The sequence below is a fragment of the Pelecanus crispus genome, chromosome Z, assembly GCF_030463565.1.
Source record: "Pelecanus crispus isolate bPelCri1 chromosome Z, bPelCri1.pri, whole genome shotgun sequence".
Taxonomy (NCBI): Eukaryota; Metazoa; Chordata; class Aves; order Pelecaniformes; family Pelecanidae; genus Pelecanus; species Pelecanus crispus.
Genome location: NC_134676.1, coordinates 82,475,121 through 82,494,588, shown reverse-complemented (window position 1 = coordinate 82,494,588; position 19,468 = coordinate 82,475,121). Strand labels below are relative to the sequence as shown.

The window sequence follows — 19,468 nt, the reverse complement described above, 5'->3', positions numbered from 1 at the left end:
ATACAGAAGTTCATAGAATAATGCAGTACTGTTTTCCAGTCAGCAGTGAGGTAAAAGAGGGCCACCAAAATGATCTGAGGGCTGGAACACCTCTCCTATGAGGCCAGGCTGAGAGAGTTGGGGTTGTTCAGCCTGGAGAAGAGAAGGCTGCGAGGAGACCTTATTGTGACCTTCCAATACTTAAAGGGGGCCTACAGGAAAGATGGGGAGAATCTTTTTAATAAGGCCTGTTGTGACAGGACAAGGAATAATGGATTTAAACTAAAGAAGAATAGATTTAGACTAGACATTAGAAAGAAATTTTTTACACTGAGGGTGGTGAAGCACTGGCACAGGTTGCCCAGAGAGGTAGTGGAGGCCCCATTCCCCTAGAAACACTCAGGGTCAGGTTGGACAGGGCTCTGAGCACCCTGGTCTGGTTAAAGCTGTCCCTGCTCAGTGCAGGGGAGTTGGGCTAGATGACCTCTAAAGGTCCCTTCCAACCCAAAGCATTCTATCATTCTGTGATTCTATGAAAAGTACTGCTTGACAGATGCCAAACTTGCAAGGAAAACTTCTGTACTTCCTTTGCTGATAGAAGAATTGGTTTGTTTTAAAACTGTTCTTTCATTAGACCTGATAACAGCACTAGTTATCAGGAACAGAATTTTTGTTTAAAAATTAAAAAAAAAAAACCAACAAACCCCTGATCAATAGTAATATAATAGCACTGATCAAAAATTTGTATCATCAAAGGACAATGGGACACAGAGAAGGCTCTGTCATTTCCTCAAGTTTCTATTCTCAGGAATAAGTTTTCTACACTTCAGCTGTTGTTTTTTAAATAAAATTGATGTTTGCAAACATTCTGGTTTTGCTATTCTCAGCATTCTTGTCTTATTTTCCTAACTAAAACCTCATGCGTCAAAATACTTCACCACATTCCTTTCCTACATTTTTGGGTTTTTTTGGTCTTGATTTGCAGTCTGTAAGTTTCTGTCTCATTCTGTAGGAAAGTAAATAAATGCCTTAACAATTACATGGGTAGCTATCATCTGCCATCTCACTTAACAGCTCTGTGAGGTAGGAAAGTTAGTATCACCTTAAGAGGCAGAGAAATAGGGGTGAAGGACTCAAATTCTCATAACTAATCTGTGTGCCACTGGTAAAAAACAGGATTCCATGACTCCTCAATCTTAAATTCCGCCATATATTCTTTCTAAATGAAATCAGCCTTAATCATTACTTATGCTCATTCATACAGGTAGTATAACGCATTGTTAAATATTAGTACCTTTTCACCAAAATACTAAAAATAATGAGTTCTTTTAAATAGAATAATAGCTCTTCAAAATACTCTCATTATGTTGTTTATCCATATTACTAAGGTCCTTTCAAGTCAGTTTATATTAAAGTGCTTAGTGGTCAATTATCTTCAGTCACCTGAATTCTGAAGTTACTTAATTCCTTCAGAGTCAGCTGCCAAACACAAGCAGCTTATGTCCATAAAGGCCATATCACTTTTTTTTGCTGCAGTCATCAAAAATTTCACTATTATTTTCAAGATTTGACTGCTAAAGCATAGAACTGACTAGTGCAAATGCTTAGGCACAATTTCAATTAAAATGCATACATTCTTTTTCTGTGCAGAGGCAATACAATGGCATATAGCTTACTCCATCAGTAGGCATTCCAGAGAACCTTAAAAAGGCGCATGTCTGCAAAACATTTGGCAAAAGAACAAAACAAAGGATCCCATATCCCATTTTACAGCATAGTACAATCACAAAGAATTGTCCAACGTGTTTTTGGAGAGTATACTTAAAACTGACCGAGCTAAAGCATTAGTTCTGTTGATACTCAGCCTACCTCCAGAAGTCTACCTCAAGTAGCGTAAGGCTTGAGCACTGTCCCACCTAGCAACAATAGCTAGTATGTTGCTTCATCCATATTGTCATCACTGCCAGCACCAAAGTCATCGCCATCTTCAAAATACGAAGAAATGTAGTCATTTTCCTAAACAAAAGAGAAAAAAAAACCATCTGTTGCTGTGTCTGTGGAGGAGACAATTTATGAAAGAAACATGCTTTAAACTGCATTTGAGCACCCATGTTTTGAAACAGTAATAGGAGTTTCTTCTTATTTCTTGGGAAAGAAAAACACTGTAATGAAGTTCTGGTATCTATGAAAGAAGAGGCATCACTGTTTTAGTGATGAGAATGAATAATTGTACGTACTGATTGTGGCAGGACACACTCCTGCTTGCAAGACTTTTTTTTCGCAAGTCTTTGGGAGTAACAAATCTAAAACACCCACTTAAATTAACTACAACACAGTACAGTGCAACAAAGAAAGTTAAAGTAATAATGCCTCTCACTACAACTCTCTCGGTGTCAGAGAAGCTAGGGACATTTCTTTGGCTGGCAGCCAATGCACTACTCTGAGTGGGATCTGACACTGTGTAAATAGGAAAACTAATATAAAATAAATAAAAAATAAATAAAAATACCTCTTCATGCTCCTCTTCATCATATTCCTCTGGCTCTTCTGCTTCTTCGTCATCCTCACCTTCTTTGTCTTTTGTTTTGTCTTTCTCATCTTCAGATTTTTCTTCTTCATCATCCTTCTTTTCCAACTCCTGTCAGAAGGCAATCTCCTTTACAAAGTAACCCCATGTTACAGCAACAGCACATCCTCCACACTACCAAAATGTTATGCTGCAATTAACCGCAAGACAACTAGTATAACAATGTTGTGCAAATGTTGTTTCTTTTCTCAATATTTAAAACAACATGATGTGAAGTGCAAGAACTTCATAAGGACTTACTTGATTGAGCATTAGCCATCGGACCTGAAGTCTAAAAAAATATGTCTTGCGTAAGAAATTGAGATGATTTCCCTTTACCATCCACTGCTGGAATAACTGACAGTAGAAGGCCATGTCACACTTGATAAAACAATACCACATACTATATATAATAATGTATCTGCACCAAACAACTGATGGATCACCAAGAGAAAAACTACAAGGCTGTTTCACTGTTAAGCTTCGCATTTCCACATGGTGGGTAGCCATCTCCAAAATCAAGGTCACTTTCCTCCCCAGTTTCTCTTTCCATATGCTTCTTCACTCTCAACTTACTAAATTGTTTAATCTCCAACATCAGTAGACTGGCAAAACAGCAACAGATTTAAAACCTCTGGCACCAATTCCTCCTTCAGTAAGCTCTAATACTAGCTCTGCTGCCCACAACTAGGCAACATCACTACCCAGTGAAGAACAATTGGTCTCTCCATTCAAACGAGCCAAGGAAACAGTTTCTCTACACCCAGGCTCTACCCTTATCCTCTCCCTTGTGCTGCCACATTGCAGAACAGTTGTCTGTCAGAGTAACAAGACATGGCCAGAAAAAGGCGGCTCTGGTTATTCCATTTGGTACCAAAGAACATACTAAAGGTTTCCTTTTTCTTCAGCAACTTCTACTGTACAATTTAGAAAGAGTATGCACATCTTACCTCAATTTTTTTCAACACATCCAGATTACTTTGAGGCTCAGAGCTTTTTGTCTTTTTTGGTTTTGCACCTGCTGAAATAAAATATATCACAATTATTTTTTTAATATGGAAGGACACAAGTTCTTATCTCTTACTTGCTCTTAAGAGCTTACATCTTGAGAATGCCATGGAAATCCCATACCGTCTGTATTAAAATGACCTTAGACTTTGAGCTATATCATTCATGGAGGTGCAAATGCCCAACTTATGTAAGTGATGCCTACAGGGCCAGTCTGAAATTCACTTCAAAAGGTTTGGCTGAAGTACAACATTCAGCTTCACAAAATACTTTTCACCTACATACTCACACTATGTTAAGAAACTAGAACAGAATCTCAATTGTTATTTTTCATCATCTTGAAACGATAAAAAACCTCATTAATGTTACCGTTTATGCAACACATTAATGGCAGCTGGGTGCTTCAGGTAGACAGATAAAAGAAGGCAGACAGAAGAGTTTATTAGCTCCAACACAGTAGGCATGGTTACTGCAGCTAGATGGCTTTTGGACCACAGCTGGCTCTCATCTAATGAGTCCAGAGTCCATTATTTTCACCTAGTCCCTTGATCATGAACTCCATCGTTATCAAGTTACCCCCTACAATCTAGCCTCATTATGCTACTTAACTATATGGTGGACTGAAGGTCAAAAATAGCATTCCATATACCCAGGTAAGAGCTACCTGAATTGCAGCATCCTAAACTAAGGGAATAGCTGCCCCAATTCCAGGAGTGCAGTCTGACCAGTAGATGAGGAGAAACAAAGAGCTCTGAACCGAGAGATGTTACAGCCTTCAGAGAGCTCTGTGAGATATCCTGTTTCATTGATGTAACTGCCTTTCAGTTCTCCTGCTATATTCAGCATAATCACATAAAACTTACAACATATGGCTGTACCTACCACAGATTAGCTCTTCTCGGCAGGGTAAAACTGCCAGTGTAATGTGGCATGTTGGTGTAGCTGCACAGCTTCTGATGGACAAGGCAGCTTCAGACAAGCTAGCTCACGTAAGTTGCACCTTTTGCACACTAGGCTGCACTAAGTGTCATCAGAAATAAAAACTGTGTGCATTGACAGAGGGGATATCCTTTCTGGAGCAGATAGTAACCCAATGTGGTTATGTATTTTATCTGGCCTAATACTTAAGGAAGCAGAACACCAAAAGGTGCTATGAAGACAGCTGTGTTTTGTCAAAAGCTTTCGTCATAAATAATGTTCACTTCATTTCAAGGTTTTGCCTAGGAAAGGATTAAGTGACAAAAGCACTGTACAGAGCTGAGGGAAGTCAAGCTGCTCTGTAATAACATATGAACAGCATCAAAGCAAACACATCCAGAACGAAGTAGGCTTTTAAGGAAAACAAGTGGAAAATGCGATTCAAAATTACTATCTCTGCACAAACCCCTGCAGGCTTTTAGAGATAATGCCTACAGAACAAACAGTGTGGAAATGGAAACAGACATGCAAGATCTTTTCTTAAAATGCTGGGCATCTCTGGAGCTTATCATAAAATTAGAGACACTGACCCATTGTTGGTAGAACTTCAAGGAAAATAGCTCCTTACATCCATGTAGCTTTGAGGCACAGTGGAATACAATCTAATTTTTCCAAAAACCTGTTCTCACAGTACTTGGGCTTAAATGCATACATCTGATTGTTATATACATATGTATACAGCTGGCTTACAAGAGCTGAATCCAGTCAACGTTTTGCTGTTTGGGGCTGTTTTTTTGGCAAGCGCTGCTGGTATCTAGGATACTGTGATTCACAGCCCAGGGTAAGTGTGGGAGAAGTGGAATTCTACCCCAAGTTTTGTCACTAAGGGAGCAGGCGGTCGGATCTTAGGTTAAAAGCATTCAAGGAAACTAGAAAGGGGGACGAGAGGTATGTAAAAATGAAGCCGTCCCTCTACATGTATCCGTGTAGTGATCCAAAACCCACTCCTGCAATCTACAAAGGTAGAATGGTAGGAAGCCTGTTTGAATTTCAGTGCAGATCCTCTTGACTCCCTCACCTTTGTTCCATTCGGTTATAAAGAGTCACCTAAGATGGCTGTCCTCAAAATACAATAAAGATATCTACCAGAAGGGCTAATGTGTCACTGATCAGCTATTTACAAATCTCCTGAGTCATATGACTTTTGTATGGCCTTTGTATCATCAGGATTCCCAAAAAAAACTAAACCCAGATGATTTTTGCTTTTAGAGGAACCTATTTTTTTGTCCAATCAAATTCTGATGGTCAGCTGATCTTTGCCATTACAACTATGCAAGAAAATGTACTTTTAAGAGCAAACAGAGAAACTGGCACAAAAGAAAGGGGAAAAATCCCCCACAGTGAGCAGTGATTCTCTCTTTGTTTATGATAATCCAACTTTATTGTAACAAGGAATAATAAGTCAGCATTTATGATTTCATTGGATCTTGGGGAGCTAGTTATTGCACACAGGCTTATAAAAGCCAATGCAGTTTCTTCTTTCAGAAAAAAAGTACGTATGTACTGGTTTCATCTTTAGAGATTTTGCAAATAAGTATTTAATTTTCAGTTGAATCTTGCAGTCTACCTTTAGTACCATGCTTCTCAATGACACTCTTAAAAGGAACAAAGCTTCCAGCTGAGCCAGTCTCCATGGCTACTGCACATTCCCTTTTCTATTTTATCTTTGAACTGAAAAATGACACATGAAGGACTTGGACAAAGAGAACAAGAAAGTAAACAATTATATATAACAGACAGCTAGATACAGGAGGCCAAGTGTTACTTCACATCAACAGAGCAAGAGACTTCTACAGGAACTTAAAATAATGGTCATGCATACTAGAAAACACTTTGAAAAAAACGAATACATGTACGATGCTGTGTAATAAAAAAGTTTTTTCCTGTAAGAACAACCAATACCAGCTCCAACTGCTGTTGAAGGATCTGGTTCACAATTCTGCAGAAGAAAGCTGAAAATAAACAAAAAAAGTAAAACCAGGGAAAATAGAAAATAACCTACATTAAATCACATATAAAAGGCTTAAAAAAATGCAAAATCATAAACAAGATAATTGAGAAACCCAAAATATAAAGGAAGTCTGAACAGACAGCTATTCATTGAATAGAAGAAGGGTGAGTGTTGACTAAAGATACAAACTTTCAAACCAAAAATTTTGTGGTATTTTTAATCTTTCACTGTTACATATCTCATACGTTAATATAGTTCATCAATATGAAAGGCAGGAAAGGAAGATAAATCTGTTCCAGTAAGTTAAAACATCCTACAGAAGCAAAGCAAAAACCACAAAAGACAGGCAGACTAGCAACTTATTTAGAAAAAAATCTGCCAAAAGTCCTGATTATTTGGATTAATTAACATTTCTACAATTTTTTTTTCCCCTAACCAGCTCCAGTATGTCTTCTATCACTCAACCATTGTACTAAACGCTTCTTAAAAATATATAATATACCTTTTTTGGTCTTTTTCTTTGGCTTCATCTCTCTCGGGAGTCTTCTCCAATCTGTACAGAAAATAGCTTTAATATATATGAATGATGATTTACAGCAGTAATCCTCCCCCCATCACCCACCAAGGAAAGGTAGGGGCCCCTGTTGTGCTTGATCCTATTTACATGCATGCTGAAGTAGCTGAGCACACAACAGTTTTATGGAATTTTAGCTGTACTTTAAATTGAGGGACTAGAGTGAGGACTGGCATTTCACCCACTTAAGGACAACTGGCATCTGCCCCAAAGAGATAAAGTTCAGCCCTTCCAGTGGCCTACATGCCCTTCAATTTACATTCTATAATTAAGTTTGCAGTAGTGAGCTATACAGATATAGTTGTGGAAGTTTAATGCTATAAAACCCAGCTACCTGTGACTGAGACATCAGCTTGGGTTACTTTTAGTAACATCCTACTTCCAGTTCAAAACTGCTATCTGCATGGCAAGTAAGGAAGAAGGAAAGCTAGAGTGAGAGCTAAAGCTTGCATTTTTGCTGCAAATCAGTTGTTTCAACTGAGTAAATAAATTAAATCAGATTTTTTCCTTTTTTTTTTGACAATAGTTTGCCTTGATCTGAAAATGTGCAAAGGGCATAACTGTGAACAAGGAATACATGACTTGGTAAGGATTTGCATACTTTTTTATTGCTTGAAAAATGATGAGTCAAACATTTAAAAGAGCAGAACATTTCACAGGTTAATAAAGAATCAGCGTTTCATAATCTCAGATATTACCTGGGGTCCACATTGCATGCTCCTTTTCACTGTCGTGGTACTTTCTACTGTACCTCTCAATTGCTATAGAGAAGGATACAAAGAGTTACTGAATTCAATTAATTAAAAAGGCAACCCAGACACTGTCCTTGATATTCTCCTGTAACTAAACATACAGTGTATTTTTATAATCCCACATTGAACACTTTCTTGTGCTGTTGTCAAACACTTAAAAAACAGTTTCATGTCACTACCTTGAGCAGTTCTCATGATAATCCCCAGGACTAATCATTTGCTAAGCACTTGCAAGACCTGGATTTTACATACCCCAGAAAAGGCAAAACCCCTGAATATTGCTTTGCATTTTTGGGGTATCTCCTTTCAATCAAAACACTATACACACACCCCCACCCTCCCCCCCAGAAAAAAAAACCCAAACCCAACCTCCAAAATTACTGTAATTTATATTTCTATCCTTGGAAAGCATGAAAACATAAAATGCAGATATACTCAGGGAAACTAGGTTGAAACATCAAATGAATGCTAACTCTTCCACTCTTCAACAGTTTCACAATCAAACCTTTGCTACAAAACCAGTCAGTGACATTTGTCACCACTGTGCTCATCATAAAGAGTATCCAGAATTCCCAAGACTCAGGTGGCTGCGTCTCAGACTGATCACGATCAACTCCCAAGAGTTTAAGTACTTCTGCGATGGCAAAGCTTTGCAGCATAGCAGAGATGTGTCCTCAACAGCAGCAACACATTTTAGTCCATTTAACCTCTCTCCAGGCACAAGAACTAAACTGAGAAATTAACTGTACGTAATACAGTAGTTATACAGTGAAAGTACATCCATTTATCCTACTGCAAAAAGAAATTCTTATACAACTCTAATGACAAAAGCAATATCAAAACTTAAGTATTTTTAAATCAGTCCCATTTTTTCTTACCAGATTACCATGGCTAACTGAAAAATCCACTTAACACAAAATTACTGATTCTAATTGCAGTAATAACTCATTAGCCAAACAGGGATCATTTTTGTGGGTACTGTACAAAAAATGGTAACATAGGCAGACCGTAACCTTTACAGTCAAAGACTTCTAACATACTCACCAGAGAAAAGGAAGGGAGACAGAAGATATCAGAAATGAAGCTCAATTTTAAACTTAGTTATGATGAGGGCAGGCAGAAGACCTGCTTAAAACTGTGCAACAAAGAGCTTGCATTTAAAATGACAGTGTCTCAAGGGGCATTTAATGTAGGTGGCCTTCACAGATGCTGCAGGAAACTGTCAGCAGAGAGAGGGAAAGAAACTAGTAGTTTTTATTTCAGCTCGAAGCTCCTCCTCCTAGTGAGGAGCTAATTGCAGGTGCCATCAGTAAAAAAATACATCTGATTGTCTCTCACCCCTCACAGCTAATGAATTAATTCCAGACCACTGCCAAGGTGACAGTCACCCAGTCACAGCAGATATACCTACAGGAAAACTATGAATGATTCATAGCTTATGAAGAGAGGAAAGTAGAGAACTTACTACAGAATAAGCCTGCTACTCACTCAAAATGAGTGTTGAAATGAATGATGAAAAATCTGTTCTATATGGCACGCTAACGCATCAAAATTGCCAGGCAATATCACATATGCTTTTCATTTACTACCCGAATAATGAAAGATAGCTAGCTAGCTATGTCCTAACTAATTAAAGGGTTTCCCTTCTCACACTTCAAAGGACCATTTGGCTCACAGATGTTGTACTGAGGGTTTACAGCAATCCATTCGCTCTTGTAGCAAAGCCAATTTAAGAAGTTCCTGCCCACCGTCCCCTTCCTGCCTCTCACTTATTCCTAGCAGATGTTTTGATGAAATACAGGGGAGGAAAGGGCTGTAAACCAGATAACAGAAAAGATCAGTTAAAAATAATCTACTTTGGGGGAAGAAAGTGACTTTCTTAAAGCTAGGCCACTTCTGCCTCATAATGCAGTCCCAGATACAACTGCATACTGTGACTGAGATTAAAGCAAGCTTTTTAAGCTGCAGACCACCGCGATGTAATCATACCCCACCCCTCAAATGAGGCATTTTTGTACAACTAGAAGTTCAGTAAAAAGTTACCTCAACTTACCAATTTACCCTTGGGGAGAAAACAAGAACATCTGAGACATTATTTGAGTCTATCAAATGGCTGTCTACCTGCTTTTCCTGCAACTGCCAGTTTTTGTAGAAAAACAGTCTTCAAAGCTGGCAGTTCTATTAAGGAGCACGCTCAGCAACAGAGAGAGATCACTCCACCTCAGAAAGGCGGCTGCAGAAACAAAGACGATTTTGCGGTGAACAGTAAGAACGATCACGTGAGCCGAAGTTGGAAGAGAGAGATAACATGTTCTCATACAGTGGCTAGTTCCTTGGAAATAACCCTGACCAGCTCTCAGGCACATCAGTTTCCTTTCTTGTGCCTCAAACAGAAATAGCAAACTTCAAGCCTGACAAAGATCAAGAGCACAGCAAGCCTCTGGTGAGATAAGAACCCAAAGAGATTGAAATTTGTTTACTCAGAAGATCAAAGAGGAGATATGATAAAAGAGTAATTTGGAATTCTTCTACCATCATAAAGGGATCTAGAAATGAAGATCAGATCTGTTCTCCTTGCCTCAAAACCAAGGTTTTACCTGGCCGCACTGTCAGGGTCCACCCTGGGCTGTCAGCTTGTGCTGCACTACAGCTGCATGCTGCGTCCCGGTGACTGCTGGGCTCCAGCTGCAGGTCAGAGGAAATATTCTGCCTTTTGTGAGCCACAACGTCTGGTCGGCAGTGTGTTCACTGCTCGTACTGCAGAGTGCTGCTCCATTTTAAACAGTGCTTTAGTACAAGAACAAGTGGACAATCAATAAGGTGTGTTAATCAGTGTTACATTCAAAGCCTAATAAAAAAAAAATGCACAGTCTTAAAAACCTCTAGAGTTCACCACTACACCATGAACAAAAATTACCAAGAATTCAGAGGGGATTGGACTATGTACCTGTATAGTATCTACATCATGAATATTCAGTCAGAAAATATTCTGACGGTTTTGGGGTGGAAATTAAACCTCACATTCCAGAGTTCAAGTCAGCTCTCATTATTCAAAGTCAGCACAAGATAGCAAGGAAAAGATTATCCAGTGTTTGGCCACTTCAGATTTATTAAACATTTTTATAAAGCTTTTTAGCGACTGCCTATTGCCAGTCTGGGCAATTGCCATGGCTGACTGGGCCTAGGGACTGACTCATGTGGCATCTCCTAATACGTTATATTTCCTGTTTTCCTGTAGCAGCACTTACCATTTATACTATTCAGAACAAGCACTCAGGAAGATGACAGAATTAGGCAAAAACGACTAACAGAAAGAAACACTCCTCAACAGCAATACCCTCCTGTGACTGCTAGCTTTAAAATACCCCACAGCAAGGTAAACAGGCGTTGAAGCCTTCCTACCCTGCTCCCCTTTCCTTCTTTCCCACTAGCTCATTTTCAGACCAGGAAGCTTGGATTTTAACAGTATAACCATGTCAAGTATAGTAGAGAATTTATTGTTATCAAACAGTAACAGAGCAGTTAATTGTTAATTACATATAAGCAAAAGACATTCTTAGGTCAAATAGAATAAGATCAAGCTTTGGCTTCTAATCCAGATCTGCTTCTGATGCAAACTTCAGTAAATTGCTTATCCTCATCTCAGTCTCTGTATTTCAGGTGACTTGCCAGTAATACTTACCAAACTTCCTGAATGGACTTAGGGAAAAAAAGTTAGTACCTTTTAGAATGTCCAGCTATTAAATATAACACTGATTATTTTAAATATGTCTTTATACAATTAAAATGGTAGCTGAATTTCAACACTGGTACTTATTACAGATTTCTTTGCTCCAATGCAAAATTTTTAGGGTATTTTAACATGTAGAAGTGCCTATTTCACTTGTATTGGTTAGCATGTAATTGAAAAGACTGCATATAGTTGGGCTATATGTTTCTTACTGTGTATCAAATGGAATAGATGTTTGGTACCTCTCTTTTTCAGATAGTAGTTGCTTTCCAGTTACAGCACTTGTAATTGTGACCTGCAACTTCAGTAAGTGTAAAACCAGAAAAATCCCCTATTATCTCAAACTGCCAATTTTTATTCCTCATTATCAGTACAAAATACATTTTCAACACATGCACTTCACTATATCATCCTTCATGGAATAGTAACTACTGAAGATAAATAAAAATAAAAAGCACACAAACAAACCTTCACGATCTTCTTCTACTGCCAAAAAATACGGCATTTTTTTCATAGTTCCTCTAAGATCTTGTTTTAAGGCCAACATGTAATCTTCATCTTCTCCTGTTTTCAGAGGCACTGGCTTATTGTCTGTACTCTGTACAAATTATGTTTATTATTTATAAGGTCTTAATATCCAACAAAACTATGCATTATGCTACTTTGCAAGTACACTTTATTGCATTCTGACATACATAACTATGTTTATAACTAAATTTATACCTTTTACGACTTCGCTGTACCTTTCTGCAAAAATACGTCAAGAAATCAAGAAAAAAAAAGTATTAAAACTGTGAAATAGTCATTCATAGTCCTGTTAAGCTCTTCACTGCCAAAAGCAGTTTTTCACACCAGCCTAACTCACTTGGAAGCCATTGCTTCTCTCGTAAGTCAGAGTAGCACTGGCCATAACCTCTTCTAAAACAGTGTTTTGACTACACTAAGATTACTCTGAATAACGTGGACACCCTTTCCATGACTATCGTCCCAGACACAGGTTGTACTGTCATACAACCAGGTAGCACACAGGCCCTCATACAGTTCAGTTTCTGTCAATTGAATTTAAACAAATTGTTAAAGTTTGGATTTTGGTTTTTTTTTTTTTAAACTATGAATCTTGAAATTGGAAAGATAACTAAGCAAAAACAGTTTTAAAAATATACAGAAAACTAGAGCCAGAGTCAGCATTACAGAATAGATGTTGTTTCTCTCACATGACAGACGGTCACAATCTACCTACCTGAGTGGTAGGCTGCAAGCACAAAGTGCTATCACAAGTCCCAGAGCTGGATCACAAAAGGAGCTTATTGCTTCCAGCTGTATTTGCTAGCTGGCCAGCATTTTAAATCAGTAATGTTGCTGATGGTAAGCTGAAGCTTCTTAACTGGGCTTCTAATTGCATTTACAGGTTGTTAAGAACTCAAAAAGTAGCTACTAGAAGTATGTAATAGCAACAGTTCACTGCTTAAAATAATTTCTGTGGAAGTCAGTCAACAACTGTGATATACTGTTGGTCACTGCCCAATTATTAAATCTAACTCTTGAAATTTTTATCAATACTAGTTATGCCACTGGGTTAACTTTGATTTTTTTGAACAGCACCAGCTTTCCCCTGAAAAGTTTAACTTAGTTCTGAAAGTTTGTTCACAGACGAAGAAAACATCTTTAACCTCTCCATGGTATACATCAGATACACTGGGGCTAGTAATTCTCCTACAAGGCTGATCCACTGCTGACTCTAACTGCAGAAGCTGTAGCTCACACAGAATTCCATTTCTTTGTGCTATCAAGCAGGCTGCAACATTCATGTTAGGAACAGTTACAGATGGCTTAGTATCAATGAAATCACACAACCCAATTGTAAAGGTTTACTAAGAGGATATGTAACATCTGGTTCAGTAAGTCAAACACCTCGGGTGAAATAACTATTCAGAAATCTCAGCATAGCACCAATTATATTCCAAACTTGCAAGTTTTGTATCATAGCATGTGAGACTGAGAAAAATTTCATGCACCTTGATCAAATCCTGACATAACTGGGAAGTTCTCTTATATAAAACTGTGACACTGTTAAGATGACTTTTCAGCCTCAAAATTGTCTAAGCTTCCCTGCACTGCAAAACTCAGTCAGAAAATGCTTTTCTCCCCTTTAATTTTCAAACACATCCCAAATACCAAATCTGTTTCCTTAATTACATAAAATGTCTTTCAGTTATTTTCAAATTCTGACTACTGAGGTACAAGACAATCATCCAAAATTTTTTATGTTTGCATCAACAGTAAATTTCTAAAATCAGTAAATCAGCTTCAAAGACTAGTGTAACTTCATTTCCAGCAAATTCAGATATCCAGTGCTCCCATTACTGTAATGTCCAGAAAACCAAATCATGATGATACCTTTAACAAACCAACATCTTGCAAGCCATCTAGTTAAATACGGGATACAACAGTCAGCAAAGGGACAGGAAGTAATAATGTAAGTAATTGTTTCTCTTATTAAATGCTTCAAAATTGACCTGAAGCGCTTAGGGTTGTTCGTATATTTCATCTAAACTCGACACTGAATACACTTTACCTGCACGCAGAGAGTGTGCTCTAAGATACTTGCTGTACTTACAGGAAATGGAGGTGGAGGTGTACACATGACATCAGGTAGAGCTGCACCTTTAGCAAAGCCAATAGCCTCAATGTTGAAGGTAAATGCAGCACGTCCTCTTCCTCTACCTGACCCAGCCATTTGGAGTTACTGAAAATATTACAGACGTTTAAAGATGGGGTTTTTTGTTAAATGTATCAAATACATGTATGTATTGCCTGTAAAATTAATGTCTAACAAAGATTACAGTAATTTTAAAACCTCTTTCAAAGATCATTTTAAACAGCAAGCCATTTTTTAATCATAGAATCATTTAGGTTGGAAAAGTCATTAGTTGGAAGATCATCAAGTCCAACTGTTAACCTAACGCTGCCAAATCCACCACTAAATCATGTCCCTAAGCACCACATCTACGCATCTTTTAAATATCTCCAGGGATGGGGACTCAACCACTTCCCTGGGCAGCCTCTTCCAACGCTTGACAACCCTTTCTGTGAAGAAGCTTTTCCTAATATCCAATCTAAACCTCCTCCAACGCAGCTTGAGGACATTTCCTCTTGTCCTGTCACTTGTCACCTGGGAGAAGAGACTGACCCCGACCTCACTACAACCTCCTTTCAGGCAGTTGTAGAGAGCAATAAGGTCTCCCCTCAGCCTCCTCTTCTCCAGGCTAAACAACCCCAGGTCCCTCAGCCGCTCCTCATAAGGCCTGTGCTCCAGACCCTTCACCAGCTTCGTTGCCCTTCTCTGAACACGCTCCAGCACCTCAATGTCTTCCATGTACTGAGGGGCCCAAAACTGGACACAGTATTCCAGGTGCAGCCTCACCAGGGCTGAGTACAGGGGCACAATCACCTCCCTGCTCCTGCTGGCCACACTGTTTCTGATACAAGCCAGGATGCTGTTGGCCTTCTTGGCCACCTGGGCACACTGCTGGCTCATGTTCAGCTGGCTGTCAACCAGCACCCCCAGGTCCTTTTCTGCCGGGCAGCTTTCCAGCCACTCTTCCCCAAGCCTGTAGCGTTGCATGGGGTTGTTGTGACCCAAGTGCAGGACCCGGCACTTGGCCTTGTTAAACCTCATACAGTTGGCCTCAGCCCATCGGTCCAGCCTGTCCAGGTCCCTCTGCAGGGCCATCCTACCCTCCAGCAGATCGACACTCCCACCCAGTCTGGTGTCATCTGCAAACTTACTGAGGGCGCACTCGATCCCCTCATCCAGGTCGTTGATAAAGATATTAAACAGAAATGGCCCCAATACCAAGCCCTGGGGAACACCACTTGTGACCGGCCGCCAACTGGATTTGACTCCATTCACCGCAACTCTTTGGCCCAGACATCCAGTCAGTTTTTTACCCAGGAAAGAGTATGCCCATCCTAGCCATGAGCAGCCAGTGTCTCCAGGAGGATGCTATGGGAAACCATGTCAAACCATGCTTTACTAAAGTCCGGGTAGACAACATCCACAGCCTTTCCCACATTCACTAGGCAGGTCACCTTGTCATAGAAGGAGATCAGGTTAGTCCAGCAGGACCTGGCTTTCATGAACTCATGCTGGCTGGGCCCGATCCCCTGGTTGTCCTGTACATGCCATGGGATGGCACTCCAGATGACCTGCTCCATAACCTTCCCTGGCACCAAGGGCAGACTGGCAGGCCTGTAGTTCCCCAGATCCTCCTTCTGGCCCTTCTTGTAGATGGGCATCACATTTGCTAACCTCCAGTCATCAGGGACGATTGGGTGGGTCCCATCCAGCCCTATACATTTGTGTGCGTCTAAGTGGTGTAGCAGGTCACTAACCATTTCCCCTTGGATTATGGGGGCTTCATTCTGCTCCCCATCCCTGTCTTCCAGCTCAGGGGGCTGGGTACCTGGAGAACAACTGCTCTGACTATTAAAGACTGAGGCAAGGAAGGCATTAAGTATCTCAGCCTTTTCCTCAGCCTTTGTCACTATGTTTCTCCCCTGAATCCAGTAAAGGATGGAGATTCTCCTTAGCCCTCCTTTGGTTGCTACTAGAAACATTTTTATTGTCTTTTACAGCAGTAGCCACATTAACTTCTAGTAGGGCTTTGGCCCTTCTCATTTTCTCCCTGCATAACCTCACGACATCTTTGTAGTCCTCCTGAGTTGCCTGCCCCTTCTTCCAAAGGTCATAAACTCTCCTTTTTTTCCTGAGCTCCAGCCAAAGCTCGCTGTTCAGCCAGGCCGGTCTTCTCCCCTGCCAGCTCGTCTTGCGGCACATGGGGACGGCCAGCTCCTGTGCCTTTAAGATTTCCTTCTTGAAGAACTTCCAGCCTTCCTGGACTCCTTTGCTCTTCAGGACTGCCTCCCAAGGGACTCTGTCAACCAGACTCCTAAACAGGCCAAAGTCTGCCCTCCAGAAGTCCAAGGCAGCAGTTCTGCTGACCCTCCTCCTTATTTCTCCAAAAATTGAAAACTCTGTCATTTTGTGATCGCTATGCCCAAGACGGCGTCCAACTGTCACATCACCCCACAAGTCCTTCTCTGTTCACAAACAACAGGTCCAGTGGGGCACCTTCCCTAGTTGACTTGCTCAACAGCTGTGTCAGGACGTTATCTTCCACGCACGCCAGGACCCTCCTGGAGTGCCCATCTCATGTTCTTCCACATGCTATAAATTTTGTACATGCCTAAAATCAGTTCTGTTCCCTCATTTCTCCTAGCCACCTCTGCATGCCTGAAATTACCTCCTAATCTACGAGTTTTAAACTTTCTTCTTCTAAACCTTAGATACACTGACTTGAGTTCAATCAGGGTACAAGAACCAGAAAAAACACAAGATTAAAAAAAGAAAAAAAGAAGTTCAAGGACCTTGAACTTTTTGTGAAAATGTTTTACAGTTTCTCAGCTTTTCTCCAAAAAACAGTTTGTGTTTGCTACTCATGGCTTCTTTGTCCTTCAGATTTTTTTTTTCCCCCTTTACCTTTGTAACTATTTTTGGGTACTGAGAAAGAGCCAAAAGCAAAGAGGTTCCAGATGAAACCATCAAAGGACTTTTCTTCACAACAGCTCTCTCTGCTCCACTCCAGCACATCTGCAAGCTAACTGCTGATCAAAGGTGGTTGTTTCTAACTAAAATATTTCACCAAGGATGTAAAAGAAAAATAGCCTGCAAAACTACATTTACAGTCACATCTCACCGCCCTCACTGTTACACCTATCTCCACCTCAGGACTGTATGACCCATGGGTTGGCAAGTAAAGCAAAATGTGAGAAACATGGTTTTTTTGCAGGGGAAGGTGTCACGAAATGGGACCCGAGTGACGCCTGGCTGAAGCAATGTGCTACTGCTCACTCCCCAAGACCATGTAAAGATCACCCCAAGGCCTCAGCCCAGAAATCCCATATGCTGTTTACCATTAATTGCAAGGTTGTTATTGCACCCTGCTGGGTAAGAACGTGCCTGCTCCAGACTTACTGCTGTACCTGTATCATCACAACTATTCCCACCATTAGTGTGCAGGTGAGGTAACAAGTTCAAACAGGAACTAAGAAACAGCACAATAACTACAGCTTCTCATACACTTGTCTAAAATAACAAGAAATCCAGGAAAGAATTATGATTAGGAGCAAAGAAATGCATACTTAAGATTAAGATCTTTTAAGATTCCCCCAGATGGAAGCAATAGCCTTTTTCTTAGATGCTAGTGAAAACTAGGTTGATGAAAGTATTTTCCTACTTATTAATTTCAACAAGAATAAGCTGTGCTCGGATAAAACAAAATCACATTATGCATCTCCACATCACTCAGCAGCACAGAAAACTGTCTAAAAATAAGGAGAAAGACCCAAATAAATCATTTTAAGAAAGACAACAAAGCTAAATCTAAGCCAGAACATTTAATTAACTGGAAATAAAAAAAAAAAATAGCAAACTCATTTGAAAACAGGATGAAAATCAAGATGTGAGCCTGGTAGAATGGAGAAAGAGAAAAGATACAGTAAAGCCCCAAACATGAGCAATTATATTACCTATGTGTGAAAAAAGGGAACCAACAACAGAAGAAAACAAAGAAAAAAAAGTTAAGGGAGATGTCCAGCTAGCGAGGAGAGGCACACTGTTTGCATTACATATGGTGAATGCAAGGGTCCATTTTTAAAATGCTGCTTTCAAATTAATTCTCGGTAAGATTTTCTTGAAATAGGCTGATGAGAAGTAACAAGCTTTAAAACTGGTGGTATTTCAACTCCACAGTTTTACTGAAACTCCTGATTTTTTTTTGAGCATACCACAAAGCCACAGTGACAGATGACCGGAGAAACGGTGAAGGAAAAGTTGAGGTGTACAACTAAGACACCGAGCGTGACAAAGTTCCCGCAACAACTAGTGTTCTGGCTGCCAGGAGGGATGCCTCATGGCACACCTGGACACGTCTGTGTTTAGGGACAGTTTGTGTGTCATTTACTCTGTAAACAAGAAGGCAAATTTCAGATTTATGCTTTTAAAATTCCTTTGAAACTACGTACACTGTCGCTTGCGCAGTCAGTCAGGGGAAGGCTGCAGAGGCCTGTGGGAGGGAAAGGCCCGTGGAAACGCGGTCCCCGCTGGCTGCAAGCTGGCTGGCACGATGGCGGCGGGCGTGAGAAGCCTCAGGGCTCGGTGAGCTCTCGTTATCCTACGTTCTCCTCAGAACACAACTCGGTTGTGTCCGGATCCTTGCTTTCCAGCGGCGGGTGCAATCAGAGGAAGGGAAGAGCAGATATAAGAGAAAGGAGTGACATTTAAACACGGAGATTCTGGGGTTTGGTTTGGTTTCCCCCCCACCTGATGCCCCTGAAGGTACCAGGGTGTAAACCTTAGTCACGACGGCCACCAGCCCCTGCCATGTGAGAACACAGCCCCTCGGCTCCTCCCTCGCCCTTTCCCGCTCCTCTCTCCGCCCGCCGCACCACTAGCACCACCACCAGCACCACCACCAGCACCACCAGCACCACCAGCACCAGCACCATCAGCACCACCAGCACCAGCACCACCAGCACCACCACCAGCACCACCCCCGCCCCAGCTCGCCGGACGCCGCCGGAGGTCCCCCCGCCCCCCGCACCGCCCGGCCTTTACAGCTTTACTCCCCGCTCCGCAGACGGCCCTGGGCCGCCTCCCCCGGGCAGCCCTGCCACGACCGGGGAGGGGGCTTCAGCCCCTTCGCCCCCTCACGCAGTGGCTCGCCACCCTCACCCGCCCTCTCCGCGCTCCCTCAGGGCTCCGCCGCCCGCCCGCCGCCGCGCTCCGCCCGCGGCTGCCGCAGTGGGCCGGGCCCGGGCCGCCCCGCCCGCCTCCGCGGCGAGGGGGCTCTGCCGGTCGTGGAGCGGC

The 19,468-nt window shown here is 41.2% G+C and overlaps 1 protein-coding gene across 1 annotated transcript; it reads right to left on the bottom strand.

Moving 5' to 3' along the window:
• Positions 1–1,908: 1,908 nt before the first annotated feature.
• POLR3G (RNA polymerase III subunit G) lies at positions 1,909–14,275 on the bottom strand. Its single transcript, XM_009488475.1, is given in 7 exon segments — positions 1,909–1,995; positions 2,489–2,635; positions 3,496–3,566; positions 6,985–7,035; positions 7,755–7,817; positions 12,007–12,136; positions 14,156–14,275. Coding segments are annotated over 7 exon segments (669 nt in total).
• Positions 14,276–19,468: the final 5,193 nt, after the last annotated feature.